The following is a 16,695-nucleotide window of genomic DNA, read 5'->3' as shown; positions in this document are numbered from 1 at the left end:
CTTACCCTAAAGCCATACAGATGAAGTTTGTCAAGTTCCATTTAATCTTGTAGAATCCGTAAGCATTGCCCAATCGTTTACCCTAAAACCATACATATGAAGTTTGTCAGGTTCCGTTTAATCTTGTAGAATTTTTATAAGCATCACACAATCACTTACCCTAAAGCCATACAGACAAAGTTTGTCAGGTTCCGTTTAATCTTTAGAATTCATTAGCATCTCCCTATTGCTTACCCTATAGCCATACAGATGAAGTTTGTCAGGTTCCATTTAATCTTGTAGAATTCGTAAGCTTTGCCCTATAGCTTACCCTAAAGCCATACAGATGAAGTTTGTTAGGTTCCCTTTAATCATGTAGAATTCATAAGCACTGCAAAGAATCGTACATCCAAAAATCAATGTGTGTGGCTTATCATGGTCACATCTGTAAACGCAATATTGAGCATCAAACAGTTCTCTGTCATGAATTATGTCACCCAACCAGTTTTCAGTTGAATTAATAATGTAAAAACTTTCACCCAGCATAGACTTCAATAGTTTGTGGGTCCTTGTGTGACAAACTCTAATATTGTGATAATTAAATTCAACTAAGAGAGAGTTATATTTCAAAATAGATCATTTGGTCCAGTATATATATTATATATATATATATATATATATATATATATATATATATATATATATATATAAGACAAGGGCAAGAATTTTATAAACAAGTGAAGATTTTGCAAACTGAGTAACGGTAAACAGGAGAAAGAACTGAATAGATTGATAATAGCCTTATCAGACAACCGAAAATTAAACTAGTATTAGAGTCAAACACTGAGTCAATCTCTATCAGTTTTAACATGAAGAGTTAAAATGTTGTCTCTTCTAATCTTTATGTCACCTGTTCTGTCAGTCCATAGAAACTTAAATGTACGGTTCCTTCTCAATTGTTTTTGCATTTGTGACAAAATAGCTCTCTTCTGACAGAGAGACTGATTAGTATAAATGGAAGTATAAGACGCCAAGCCCATGTGTCTGATTGACAGAGTCCTCTCCAAATGACAACTCTTTATGATATTCTCCACTACAGTTCGGTGAACAGGTTTCACTATAATTCTAGGCGATGGATGGTTGTTCTTCTGCTTCAGTCGATGACAAGCAACGATCATATCATCCTTGATAGGGACATCTAACGCATATCCAATCTCCATAACCATTGTGGCGCCGTTCTCGTTGTGGGAGCTAGGTGTACCATGGATTTCCAAAGTATTTCCACCAAATCAATCTCACTGAAAGTTCTGCTACCTTTTTAGACAATAACAATTTATACAATTTGAGACATTCTATGATTTGATTCTGCTTTTCAATAAAGAGCTGTTGAGCAGATAAAATTGATAGTGTGGCGTTCTTGCTGAGCTTCTCTTGATAATAATATTGAGTGACATACCCAACTTTGTTTCGATCCGTTTCAATCCAGACTCTAAATTTCCACCCAGGCTCTAATAATTGCAATTTAATTTGAAGTATGTGCCTTGCCGCATCACCGTCACTGTAACTACGACTCAACCAACATTCGTGAGCACAATTCGAGCAAAACCATTTACGTCCATGTCTCATAAACACTCAACTCAGCATTACTACAGTCCACGCACTGTCCATGGTCATTTTCCCTTCACTCACTACACTAAATTTTGCTCTTAGCCTTGTCCTTCAAAGACTGCACGATCAATTTTTTGCATATATGACAATTCATTCTGACTGGACATGCTCACTTTTAGATAGGTTATAGAGCTCAATCGTTCTACTTCCTCTCTCACCAGAGTCTGTTATCTAGCTAATCATGAATCATTCAGCAAGAAAGAAGCTGCATTTATAATATGTAGCAAAACAGGCTATAAATATCAACTAGTAAGTTTTAAATTACATTTTCTAAGGAACAAAGTTTACACGAAACTGGAGAAACTGTAAAAAACATTTAGTTATATCAGGAAGTGTGACATGAGATGAAAAATAATTGTCATTTTGAAAATGCTACGAATAGCTTATCAATATCTTTCAAAAGAGCCTAAATTCCAAGAGCGATCAATAGCTTTGTTCAAAATAAATGTTTCTTTCAAATATATATTAAATATGAAAATGATTTTTTTGTGAATTAATGTACCTGATACAAACAGTTTTTAAGTCAATTCAATACTTTAGGAAGAACATAATTTTTTTTTCAACCTTCTCGGTTATATACTCACTCGATTCATTCTCCAAATCATGAGAATTGGGTTTGATGTTCTCGAAATCTGATCCGGATGTTTCTCCAGAATCTAAAATAAAGACAAATTATTTGCTAGCTAGACTACTCACAGAGTTCAGTTTGAACACTGATCATTACAAAAATGGTTAGATGGGAACCAGATATTCAATCAATAATTCATTTGAAATTATCTATATAATAAGAGAGAGTAGGGTTGTTTTTGTTTGTGTGTTCGTTTGTTCGCATCAAAACATGTCAACTTGTGGATTGCATACCGGAAAAACGGGAATGATTTAGATCTCCAAATTTTGAACATAGATTCTAAAAATATCAATCTCGTACACCTGGAAGCCCAAATTTCAATTTTCCTTCTAGATTTTTCAGAATTAATGTTCAAATTCATCTATGCTACCGTACATGAAGTTCCATAGCCCAAAGTGAGTTTTTTATGAGGAGGTTATAATGCCTTTACAAGACTACCATTTTCGAACGGCCGTGTAGCACAACAGTAAAACGCTAGCTTATGGAGTGATGGTTCCTCGGTTTGTTCAAATCCCAATGCTTCCCATTTTTTTGGTCTTAATTTTTTCCCTCGAAACGTATTTAAACATTTAACTGATATTTTTGAAGGAATTTGTTTTCATTACAATTGAACTTGGATTTTGACAAATAATTATTTTTAATGTAAAAATTTGCCACCAGTACAAATGAATTGGACATAGTCTTCATGCTGTAGGCCTATCATTGAATTTCATAAGAAAAACATGAATAGATCACAATAAAATAAGTAATAATTTATATTCTTCAGTTATAATGTACTATCAGACAGGAATTCCCAGTGAAACGAGTATTTAGGTATTTTGTTTGGAATTGGGAAAACAAGAGGCTGCCTGATTCAAATTGAGGAGGATCCTAATCGAACTAAAATTTATTGATGTATTGGAACAATCAATATGGATTCTGTGAGGTTTTCCAAGTATTATGTATTCTTCAGTTTTCTATACTATAATAAAGAACTGGCTTTTATCTCAAAGATGATGTAAGGAATGGGGAATTATGTTTGACGCATCATCAAGTCTGAAATATACTCAACTGATTAATTTGAAATTTTGCATATAGATTCTTAATTAACTGAGGATGGTTATTTATGCCTATTTTCAGTTCTTCAAGATTCATTACGTCAAGTTTTCAATTTGTCATGCTTCCAGTTGTTGTATAGAAGCAGCTGAACATTTCTTTTAAAAGGGACATTAAATGATAGGTATGATTGGGGATCCTATTCGAATAAAAATAACTGATTTTCTGTCACATCAAAACCAATTTCTCAAACCATTCAAAAGTTATTCTCATTCGATGATACTGATAAATCATCCATCTATCCATCATCTTCACTATAATAATGGAAAGAGCTGGCTCATACACATACATGATGTAGAAAAATTATGTTTGACACATCATCACGTCTGAACTACTGGGCTGATTGATTTGAAATTTTGCATAAAGATTCTTCATTAGCCGAGGATGGTTAAAGGCCTATTTTCAAATTTCAAATTTTTATTACGTCAAGTTTTCATTTTGCAGTTTTAAAATAGACCCTTGCGAAGCACGGGTTACCTACTAATAAGTAATGCAAATGATTGGGGGAGGAACCGAATCCACAGATCAAAACTGTCCCTTTCCTGAGTTTCCATAAATATCGGGTGATCCAATTACTACGCAACCCATTGATAATTCTCAGAAATCATAGGAAATCTAATAAAAACATTTTAAAAAGTTTCTCTATGTTTACGAGCAATACACTTATTTTTCTAACAATAAATGCTGGTAATATCCCCATTCTGCTGCAATACACTTTTCTTTACGTTGGTTGCTATCTTCCTAATGATTATTGCAGTTCCACAATAATTCATCCAATATAATTTCATCTTGGATATTGTAGTCAATTTTGTAAGGGATGTTCTTTCAGGGCTGTCCAAATAATCCATTTAAATGGAATAATGTTTCATCAGAGTGGAAAATATATGATCAAGCACCCAAATACTATTGCGAATCAAACACAAAATCCATTTACAGTTAGAAGAAGGAACTGCTGGAATTTATTACTCGTACATGCTATGTACCTCATATATGCTATGCTATGTGCCTATACTAAAATAAATTTATCGTTGCTAACATATTATGTTTTCAAAATAAGGGTTGCGTGGAAATTGTATCACTCGATGTAATGTCCACAATGTGAGTTATGTTTTTACTTTTTCTTCTCTGTCATGTAACCCATGTGAGACTTATCTATTAAGAATAAAAAGCATTTACAATATTAGAAAAAATCCCTTACATACTTGGATTAATTTCTTTAAACTAACGTGCAGCATCGATAGACTATAGAGTCTATGTGTCGAGATGTATATTTAAAAGTCTAACTTTTTTAATATAATATTGTGAGTATAAATTAATATGTAAGTAAGTATATAAATAAAGTATAGAGTATATGAATAATAATATAAATAAGTATAAATAAATAAATATTATTTATACAACACATGCTATAATCTAGGATATCTTTACCAGTTGAATACCGTAAATAGCACTGAAAATTAATGATAACTGATTGCAGTAGTGAGCAAATTATTATTATTATTATTATTATTATTATTATTATTATATTATTATTATTATTATTATTATATTATTATTAGGTAGTATCAAAATAAAGATGTATAAAGATAACGTTTCCTACAAAATTGCATTAAAAGTGTGTAAAAATGAATTTGAATAACATTCAAATAACGTGCAAATTTACTTAATATACAATAATTGCTAGCAACTTTAATTTCCAATGCTTATAAAAACACGGGCTATCAAGGGTTACTCCTGCTCATAGTAAATGATGGTGAATCATTGAAGTGAAATAGCTACTGTCAACAGAATCAAACTTGAGTTACCTGCTATCTGCTATCTCACATGGTAATTTCTTTCAATGTGAAATGAAAAATGCTGTATTTGATAAAATAATATTAAAGTATAAAAAATATCATGGGAAGGTAGTAAGAGTGTGGCACAACAAATTTTTCATTCATCCATTTGAGTAAAATTTTCATACCATAAATGTACAAAACTGAAAATTTTAATTGAGATGGATTAGAGACCGATCAACTGGAAATATTGCTTTCAATAGTGTAATTATTGGTGATTTAAAAAAAACAACATTGGATTAGGATAATTTGTGTCAAAAGACAAATGATCAATACTTTCATTGCAATTAATAAGCTTCCACTTGAAACAGTAATAGCCATAATTCTAGAAGAAGAACTATTGAAATCTGGTATTGAAGATTCATGAAATTACTTTGATACATACTAAGAATTAAGCAATACCTGAAGCAGTTGATTCATCTTCTTCTTTCTTCTCAGAACTTTCTTTGTCTAGTAATTTGGGTGGCACTGGTCTCTGCTGCTTTGCCCGATTGTAGAACAAACAGTAGCAACATCTGTACGCTGGAAAATAAAATTATAAATTATTATTGACTGATTCAAACATCAGATGTCACTGCAGTACTAATAATATTTGCAGGCAAACTCTTCAATTTCTAATGAACTATAGTGTCATCGATTCTCAATTACAAAGAACAACATCATTTTTAAAAAATATTACAGATTTTGAAACTGAAGAAACAGATTTTTATCGAAAATGAAGGAATTATTTGAAATATTATAAATTTCAAAAATCATTATTATCATTATAGATTAAAGAAGAAAAATCGGAAATATTGCATTCTTATTGACTTCATTTTATAGTCTATCTATTCCAAAATTTAATTCTCTACATTTATTATTTAACATTCTACTTTGTTTTTAGGCAATTTTAAAAGATTGCGGTAATCAAAACGCAATAATTATGTTTTTCATTTTCGATACCGTACCAAACTTCCTTTGAGTAGCCTACAATACAAAAAAACTTTTCTAATATTCCATATTCCACCATCTATTTTTTTCAAATTGTTTTTTTTTTCTTGTACACTATAAAAAGCTTTATCAACTAAATATTTTTCCATTTGTTTTTTGAAAATCTTCAAATCATCATTACTTTTCAAGATTTGAGGTAGCTTGTTATAAAATTTCCTACCAATATAATCTGGTTTTTGTTCAAATAACCTACTATTGTGACCCATTATATGATAATCTGCTCTGTTTCGCGTATTATACTCATGAACATCTGAATTTTGGATCACACCACTCGTTTTCACATGCATTACAACTTCATATACATACAAAGATGGCACAGTTAATAGACCAAGCTTTTTAAATAAAGGCCTACAAGAGTCTAACCTATTCACTTTCTCTATACATCTGAGTGCCTTCTTTTGAATCTTAAACACTCTGTCCATATTTTGTTGAGATGAATTACCCCATACTAAAATAGCATACCTAATATGAGATAGAATAAGTCCATGGTAAGCAGTTAACAGTAGTTTTTTATCATTCAGCCTAGCAAGCTGCCGCAGGACAAATACCCCAGATGATATCTTATTACATATCCTCTCAATGTAAGGATGCCATGTTAATTTCCTGTCCAATAAAATTCCCAAGAATGCTACTTTCTCTTCTTGGTCTAATTCATTTTCCTCTACAAACACATTTATTTCTCTATCCTCTACTGAATTATATTTACTTTTGAATTGTAGGAATTGACATTTCTTACTATTTATTGTTAATTGCCTTTGCTTCAAGAATTGGACAATTGACTGTACTCCAGTAAAAGCATTTATTTCTAGACTATCTAATAAATAATTGTTAAAGATAAGCGATGTGTCATCAGCAAACAACAGAGCTCTGTGATCTTTCAACTCTTTTGGTAATTGGTTCACATACAACAGAAACAGTAAGGGACCCAGAATTGAGCCTTGAGGTACTCCAGCCTGGACCTCCAGTTTTTGAGATTTAATTTTTACTATTTCATTCCCATCCACCTTGGTAAGCTCAACACACTGGTTTCTACCTATGAGATATGATTCAAACCATTTTAGTTCTATACCATTCACACCTACAGTTTTTAGTATTTCCAATAAAATTCTATGGTTCACACAATCAAAAGCTTTCGATAAATCAAGAAATATTGCGGCTGCCTTCTCACCTGAATCTATTATATCTATTAGTCTTTCAACAAGGGATACTATTGCAGTCTTAGTAGATTTCCCTTTCTGGAACCCATGCTGTTCATCACATATGAAATTAATTTCTTCCAGGTGCATCAATAACCTATTTAAAACTACTCTTTCAAAAATTTTACTTATTACATTTAGAATACTAATAGGTCTATAATTTTCAACTCTTTCAGAATCACCGCTCTTGAAAATTGGCAAAATTTTTCCTTGTTTCAGATCATCAGGGAAAATACCCTGCTCTAGTGAAGTAATAAGGAGATGCAATAAAGGGTCCAGTAATTCATTTTCACATTCTTTTAAAATTTTGCTTGAGACCCCATCCAATCCTACTGTTTTTTTGTTATTCAAATTTTTTATTATTCTTGACAACTCATCTCTTGATAATGGATGAAATTTAAATACCTTTTCAATTGGCTCAGCATTTAATGTAGTTGTATTATAAGTATTAGTGTTCAGTGACTTTTGGAGATTATATGCAACCTGTTGATAATATTTATTGAAAAAGTTACAAATGTCTATACTATCATCCATATAATTTCCATGTTCATCGATTATCCTAGGGACATTAGTAACTGTATCCTTTTGAGCTACTCTCCTATTTCTATTAATTACCTCCCAAACAGCAGAGTTAAAATTGGTATTAGTTGTTAATATTTCAGCTACTTCTTTTGCATAGTTTTTCTTTAGACATTTGTATTTGACCTCACTCGGAACATCCCTCACTAATTTAAATTCCTCATAAGCTTCCCTAACAATATTTCTTTGAGTAAGGATATCTTCAGTTATCCATTCATCTACTTTGTTCAATTTACTTTTTACTTTGACTTTTTTTATCGGACAGCATACACTAATGTGAAATCTTAGAGTATCAATGAATTGCTTATATTTGTAATTTAGGTTACAACTGTTATAAACACTACTCCAATTTTCTTGAAGCAGTTCCTGCTTCAAACAATTTATATTTTCTAGCTCATATTGCTGAATTTCTTTCACAAAAGTTTTTTTTCTGCTTGGATTCTGGCCCTGCAACTTAACATCTGAAATTTGATAGTTATGATCTGATAGATCTGAGCTACCTAACCTGACATTACAACTTTCTATATTTGTGAGGATATTATCAATAATTGTCTGTGAAGTTCGAGTTACTCTTGTATATTCGTGGACCTTAATTTCTAAATTATTCATATTAATAATATCTCTAATATCCTCTGTCATTTTATCCTGCCTGGCAAAATCGGTATTGAAATCTCCTACTACTATAACATTTGTGAAACGAGCGGTTGTAATTTCCAAAAGTGTATGGAGCAGCTCACAAAATTTTTGCCAGTCTCCATTTGGTGACCTATAGATACCTAACACTACTACCTCAAATCGATCATCAATTTTTAACCTTAGTCCCGTCACCTCTAAATCCATCTCAACAGAAAATCTCTTAACAAAATCCAGTTCATAAGTTTGGGTATGTTTAGCATTGCTAGTGAATATACATACACCACCACTTCTATGAGCTATTCTACAAAATTCTGATCTCAGTGAATAGCCTGGAATCCTAACTTGATTTATTTCCTTTATTTTTAAGCCATGCTCTGTGAAAATAACAATGTCAGGATCCTCCTGTTTAAGAAATACTTCTAATCTGTCAATTTTGTTGCGAAGATACTGAATATTTTGATGATAAATACTAAAAACCTTACCATCTTGTGCTACTCTATCTCTAGCATTTGTAGCTATTTCCCTTTCCCTGTTTTGAGCCAATTTACTAAAAAATCGTTATTTGTTTTTTTGACTGTTTTTAAACCAGAGGATTGCAAACGGCTTTCAATCAGCTCTGCCAATCTATTACAAAAGATTACTTTGCCAGATCGATTTAGATGCAACCCATGATTAGTGAAGTTATGTCTTTTCAGCCTTTCATTTAGAAAACAAATCCCCAGTTGTTTAGAATTCTTATTTTTTAGGCTGTTGATTGTATTATGGATTGATTTGTTTGTCGAATTGATTGCTTCATTTAATTCTGGCCTATCAAACCTATTAGGAATAGTACTTATCATTAAGTTTGTTTTTTTGCTGAGTGGCACAATTTCCTTGATTTTTTCTGTTACTTGAGGAAGATGATTCAAGTTAGGTTCATTTATATTATTTGAGCCACCCAGTACAATTAGATAGTCATTTTCATCAGTCTTTAGTTTGTTCCCTAGCTGACTCTACAACTGCATTAATTGATGCACTTGGCTTGAAAAAACATTGGACATCAAATTTATTTTTTAATCTTTTATCAAGGAGATCACTGCAATCACGTTCATGACTGGACGTCAGTAGCAGAACTCTCCCTTTCCTATCTTTATTTCCCTCAGCTATATTTTTGGTTGCTGTCTTCAAAACCTCACTGTACGTTTTATTTCGACCATTTTCAGAGCATTTCCCATCATTTAGGTTAGATTCTATTTTTTTGCATTTGGACGGAGGTTCTATCATACATTTAGTATTATCAAATTTAGATTTTAGTTTCTTTATTTCCTCCGACATTAGACTACATTGATTTTTTAGATTTAGTATTTATTTTTTATGGTCTTCATCTTGTAATTTTATAATCAGTTCCAAAGATTTAATTTCTTCTACCATCCCTAACCTTTCTTCCTCAGACGTTTTTAGAGTTACTTCTAATTGGTTTTTTAAATTAGTGTGGCTACTTTGTAGTTGAGCAACTTTTTTGGCTAAAGTAGTTTGAAGAACTGGGGTTTTTGGTTTTGGCGTTTTTGAATTTTGGTTTTGGGAACACGTAAGTACTCCCACTATGTTTACATTTCTATTATTAACCTTCGGTGTTCTACTTGAGCTCATCTTCCTATCTAAGAAATTATATTACTTGCAATAATAATAATTGATTTATAAATGATAGGATTTTAATTTGGTTATAATTTTAGTCAAGTAAACTATCTATGTTTATTTTTAAATCTCGAAAACCTAACCTCAAACTAACCTCTAAACGGTGTTTGGCTTATTAAAATAGAATTAAGAATTAAAATCTAAAACAAAATGATAAAACGTGATCAAGAAACAATTAATAATGAAATAAACACAAAATTTGTACTTATCCGTGACTATTTATAACACAAAATCTTCCAAAACCCAGGAGCGAAATTATGTAGTACTTTCATTCACAACCTCTCAAGGTCAATCTCCTCATGGAAGGATAGGGACGGCAGCCAATGGGCCACTGTGCCCTGGGAGGATGGATGGATAGGGACGGCAGCCAACGTGCCCTGTAAGGATGGAAGGATAGGGATGGCAGCCAACAGGCCGCTGTGCCCTGGGAGGATGAGAGGAAAGGGACGGCAGCCAACGGGCCGCTGTGCCCTGTGAGGATGGAAGGATAGGGATGGCAGCCAACAGGCCATTGTGCCCTGGGAGGATAGGTGGAAAGGGATGGAAGCCGATGGGCCGCTGTGCCCTAGGAGGATGGAAGGATAGGGATGGCAGCCAACAAGCCGTTGTGCCCTGGGAGGATAGGTGGAAAGGGATGGCAGCCAATGGACCGCTGTACCAGGAGAGGAGGACAGGGACATATGGCAGCCAATGGGCCGCTGTACCAGGAGAGGAAGTCAGGGACGTATGGCAGCCAACAGGCTGCTGTACAAGGAGCAGGAAGGTTGGGAGCGGAATGCTGTGGTCTGGGACTTGTCTGGCGTTTATATACTCTCCCAAAGTAGAGGGGATGGAGTTGCCCCACCGCCAGAGGCGGTAAGAATTGTCTCGATGCGCGAAAGATGGTGCACCATTACTACCCTCTTTATCTCCACATTCAGCTATCAAGCCTATCAGTTATCAAGCCTATCGAGAAGAGTTGCAGAAGAAGAATGCAGAGTGTAGAGGTAGGTTCTATCCAGGTCCTCATCAGGATATTGCCTGGTGACAAGGTTAGAATAGGCAAGTATAAAAAGACTTTTGACAAGGGATATCTATCCAATTGGACAAATGGGCTGTACACAGTAACATGTGTATGTCCTACAGTACCTGTAACATATGAATTGGAAGACTATAGAGGTGAGCCTATTCAAGGAGGGTTTTACTCTGAACAAATTGTAAAGACAAAAGTACCAAGTGTCTTTGAGATTGGAAAGGTTTTGAGGAAAATAGGGGACAAGCTGCTAGTGCATTGGAAAGGATACAGTTCCAAGTCATGACTCACGGATTGACAAAGGTGACTTGATCTAGGATGAGAGAGGATGTACAATGGCAAAACTTGTTCAAAGTTATCGATTTTGATCGTGTGGTAAAAGGTTGTGGTCTGGAAATGGACAATAAGAAGAAGCGGCATGGTCTTTTGTTCCCCAACCATATAAGATGCATTATATTTGGACCTTCAGGGTGTGGTTGAACAAATCTGTTGTTCAACATGCTTTTTGATCTGAATGGAATACATTTTTCAAATATACATCTTTTTTTAAAGACTACATTTCAGTCCAAGTAAAAGTTACTTAAAACCATTATGCAAGGACTAGGCGATGAGATGGAATATGTAGAGTGTGATACAAGTTAGGAAATACCTGAACCACGTGAACTGCCTGCCAATTCAATACTTATCTTTGATGACGTAATTTGTGAGCAACAGGATGCCATCAGGAAATACTTTAGTGCAGGCAGACACAGTGATGTTGATGTTTTTTATCTGGCACAGACCTACAGCTGCATTCCAAAACAGCTGATTCATGGCAATGCAAATTTTCTAATCATGTTTTATCACATACACCCTAAGTACCTTCAGAGGTACTCAGATTGATACCCAGGTGTTTCTCCTGGATGACTTAGCTCAGTCGTAATGTGGGTGGGGAAAGGAGGCAAGTCAAAGTTCCTCTTCGTCCTTCTTTGTACCTTAGCTGGTGTGGACAGCACCTCCTGGTGCTTCTGACGGTGTGAAGGTTGCTCTATACTCTGATGACACCACTTTAAGGTAATTTTGTATTGGCCTTACGGCCTCAGTTCCACTCCAGTATAGAAGGAAGGAAGGATAGAAGGGAGGGACAGCAGCCAATGAGCCGCTGTGCCCAGAGAGGATAGACGGTAAGGGATGGCAGCCAATGGGCAGCTGTCCCTCTGAGGATGGAAGGATAGGGACAACAGCCAACAGGCCGTTGTGCCCTGGGAGGATTGGTGGAAAGGGACGGCAGCCAACGGGCCGCTGTACCAGGAGAGGAGGACAGGGACATATGGCAGCCAATGGGCCGCTGTACCAGGAGAGGAGGTCAGGGACGTATGGCAGCCAACGGGCTGCTGTACAAGGAGCAGGAAGGTTGGGAGTGGAATGCTGTGGTCTGAGACTTGTCTGGCGTTTATATACTCTCCCAAAGTAGAGGGGATGGAGTTGCGCCACCGCCAGAGGTGGTAAGAATTGTCTCGATGTGCCAAAGATGGTGCACCATTACTACTCTCTTTGTCTCCGCATTCAGCTAGCTTTGCTGATAGCCGAGCATCTTTCAATAATATTAATTATTATTTAGCAATATTTTACCATCACAATTCCACTTTGTGACAGTTTGAATAGGATGAGCTGAACTTGAAGCATCTGTATAGAGACCATGTCAGAGCCGATATGACCTTTGATCAGTTCAAGGACATGTGTAACAAGGTTTGGTCATCAGCTGCACATGCATTCCTTGTCACTGATCACTCATCAGGAAAGAATGCTGGGCGCTACAGAAATGGTCTTGACACCTATTTAGTTGAGGTGTAAGCCTAGTAGAGGATCAGCCTGTTATTGTGAGGCAAGCAGGATGGTTTGACCTCATCAGAAGACATTGGAGGAGGTAGCTCCTACCATCAAGGAGATTGCAAAGCTAAGACGTAACATCAAGAGAAAGCATAAGGAGCTTACACTTGGAAGAAAATTGACAGAGGAGCAACCTGCAAAACATTTCAAACCATTAACTGAGCCACTGGAAAAAATTATTGAGACTCTTCAGATTCCTGCAGCCCAGCCACCTCCAGCTCAGCAACAAGCACCTCCAGCTCAGCAACAGCCACTGGTTCAACCATTAGCAGAACAATATCGGCTTATACTGCTTACACCGCCAACAACTCCAATCCGACCCAGGCATGTTTGATGTCCATTACAACCACAACTAGATGTTGTTGAGGAGCAGGAGGAGGAGGGGTCACCAACCTATGAATCATTTGGAGAAGCAGCAGGCTCCACTCAGGCTCCAAGTACTTCAGCAGTTGCAAGAAAATTATTGTCTGAGGCTAGGACTTGGAGTGATGAGGAGGAGGATATTGAGGAAGTGTTGAATAACAGCAGTCCTAAGGAAGTGTACAACATTTATACTAAAAGTGGATTGAGTGGAGCCAAAGTGGGTCAAATATTTGCTTACTTTTGCTTTGATAGGATTTTTTACTTTCCTTGTCCTATTACGATAGGTAAGGAAAGTATTGCTTTCCAAAAAAATTAAGGTACCCTAATTTCAAGTTTTCTATACGTTTCAAGGTCCCCTGAGTCCAAAAACATGATTTTTGGGTGTTGGTCGGTGTGTGTGTGTGTGTGTGTGTGTGTGTGTGTGTGTGTGTGTGTGTGTGTGTGTGTATGTGAGTGTATATGTGTGTGAACACGATAACTCCATTCCTAATCAACCGATTGACTTGAAATTTTAAACTTAAGGTCCTTATACCATGAGGATCTGACAATATCAATGAAATTGAATTCAAAATGGCGGATAATTACTAAAAAACATGTTTTTCACGGTTTCTCGAAAACGGCTCTAAAGATTTTCTTAAAATTCATACCATGAATAGCTCTATCAACTGACATGAGTCTCATTTCTGGGAAAATTGCAGGAGCTCCTTAATATTCTTGTGAAAAATGGCGGATAATCACTAAAAAACCATGTTATTCACGGTTTTCTGGAAAACAGCTCCCAACCTAGCTCCGCAGTGCAGGCTGGTTGCTTGGCTGAATCGGACTAGGCGCTGAGACAAAAAATAATAGCAGCGTTGGTGGGAATACGAGCGGCCGCAGTAACATCTTCCACCCAGCAATGGTCGGCGTAGTTCCGCCTAGCGGACAGACGAAAGATCAAACCAATCGGTTATTTGATCCCTCCAGCCAGCCTCAGCCAAGCAGCCGAGGCAATAGAACAATGAAGTGGCGGTCTTATTCGCGTTCATCAGCAGTTTTATTTCTCACGATTATTTTGATTTTTGTGTGTCAATAATAACTCCAGTCACCAGTAAAAAGTTCCCAGAAACGTGGTGTACTACCATATTAATGACTTTTCATGATGATTTTTAATTATTTAAAAACATTGTTGACATTCTGAGCCTTTAGGCTAAACTTGGGGTCGCTGAGAACGAATCTGCAATCAGAATTTCTCTATCACGAAAAAAAACCAAAAAAATCCAGCTGTTGATCTTCCGGCAACCGTTAACAGTCATCCTGCAATGCGGCCGAAACACTTCCAAGCCAGACACCCATCTCGAATGACAACAACGCCAAGCTGTAAGAGACCATCCTGCACTGCGGCGCTAGGTTAACGATTGTCTTCAAATTCATACCATGGATCGCTATTTATAAGCCCTATCAACTGACATGAGTCTCATTTCTGGGAAAATTGCAGGAGCTCCGTAATATTCTTGAGAAAAATGGCGGATAATTACTAAAAAACCATGTTTTTCACGATTTTCTCAAAATAACTTGACCGATTTTTTTCAAATTCATACCCTGTATAGTTATTTATCAGCTCTATCAACTGGCATGAGTCTCCTTTCTGGGAAACTAATGGGGGGTCCACCCCATCCTTGAGAAATTGACTTAGTAACCTCCTTCTCGTGCATGAGGTAGGTAGGTAGCGCAGTTCATGAAAAGAACACATATAGTCGAGATATTTCATCTGTAGAACAGCTGTTTTGACGACTTTAAAAAAATGACGACTAAAAAAATTATAGAATTTCACAATTTACACAAAGGAAAAAGTACTCTGAAAACAATTATAATACACATATACAGAAGTCTGATCGTAGTTTCAAATATAAGCAAGGAAAGTTGTGTGAGTGTACCACACCAGATTTTTAAATTTTATATCTATTGTTGCTTTTATAATGCTATTGATTTGTTGCTTTGTAATTTACTTGACTATATATTTGCTTATAATGAAAATCTATCTGACTAGCCTGTATTGTTATCGCTCTAACATTCTAGTTGATCAAAACGTATACTATTCTTACATGAATTATCTAGTATTAATAGTCATCTCAAGTTTTAGATCATGTACTTTTAATGTTGTTACTCTGGGCTACATTATTTACAATTATATTTATTTATAATACATTACTTGAATTGATATACGGAGTGGGTGAAAAGTACGAGAACGGCTTAATATCTCATACACAAAGGTAATTCGGTGGGTGTGATTGGGGATCCGACTCAAATTGAAAGTACTACTCTACTATAACTTTAAAAATCTAATCCGCCATTTTGAATGCAACTTTATTTTTTTAAATGGGAAGGTGGTCATGTGATACATGATTTCGATACGGAATTTCAAGAAAAATTGAATGATGAAAACCGCACATTGATATCTCAAACCGTTCCGAAGGTATTCACATTAGTAATCAATACTATTCAAAGCAGAAAGGAAAGAAAAAAGTATGAGAACGGCTTAGTATCTCATGAAAAAATGTGATTTCAAGGTGGTTGAAATTGAGGATCCCATTTTAATTGAAAATACTACTTTAATGTGACTTTAAAAATATGATCCGCCATTTTGAATGTAACTTCATTTTTTTAGATAAGAATGTTGTCATGTGATACATGATTTCGATACGGAATTACAAGACCAAATGAATGGCGAAAACCACACATCGATATCTCAAACCGTTTGTAAGATATTCACATTATTAGTCAATACCACTTATGTATTCTGATTTGCATGGTATTGATTGATAATGTGAATATCTTCCAAACGGTTTGAGATATCGATGTGCGGTTTTCGCCATTCATTTTGCCTTGAGATGCCGTATCGAAATCATGTATCGCATGACTACATTCCTTTTTTTTTTTAAATAAAGTTGCTTTCAAAATGGCGGATCCAAGATGGCGGACCAGTCATAGTAAGTGGTATTTTAAATTTGAGTAGGATCCCCAATCACACCCACCGACAAATTACCTTTGTGTATGAGGTATTAAGCCGTTCTTGGACATTTCACCCACCCTGTAGAAGTTGTCGACTACACAATCACCTGACAATTATAATATCACAGATTACAGCTGTCAAAAGCTGTCGTGAGATCAACATCAATGAAGAAAATATTA

At 35.4% G+C, this 16,695-nt stretch overlaps 1 protein-coding gene across 3 annotated transcripts in view; it reads right to left on the bottom strand.

Annotated features, from left to right (window-relative positions):
• Window positions 1-16,695, bottom strand: part of LOC111050926 (endoplasmic reticulum junction formation protein lunapark) — a 76,869-nt gene that overhangs the window by 11,866 nt on the left and 48,308 nt on the right. The window contains exons 7-9 of one of the 3 annotated variants that reach the window (XR_005572991.1): window positions 5,608-5,727; window positions 2,232-2,303; window positions 235-370 (exon numbers count right to left, since the gene is read on the bottom strand). Coding sequence is in view for 2 of the 3 variants with exons in the window: in XM_039441509.1 (XP_039297443.1) it covers window positions 78-82; window positions 2,232-2,303; window positions 5,608-5,727 (197 nt within the window). In the remaining variant the exon portion in view is untranslated. Of the gene's footprint in view, window positions 1-57; window positions 83-234; window positions 371-2,231; window positions 2,304-5,607; window positions 5,728-16,695 lie in introns of those variants that run through there. The other 2 variants (XM_039441509.1, XM_022337310.2) reach the window with 2 other exon arrangements.

The sequence above is a fragment of the Nilaparvata lugens genome, chromosome X (assembly GCF_014356525.2).
Source record: "Nilaparvata lugens isolate BPH chromosome X, ASM1435652v1, whole genome shotgun sequence".
In the NCBI taxonomy this organism is placed as follows: Eukaryota; Metazoa; Arthropoda; class Insecta; order Hemiptera; family Delphacidae; genus Nilaparvata; species Nilaparvata lugens.
Note: the sequence above shows the minus strand (reverse complement) of the source record. Positions and strands in the feature narration are given on the sequence as shown.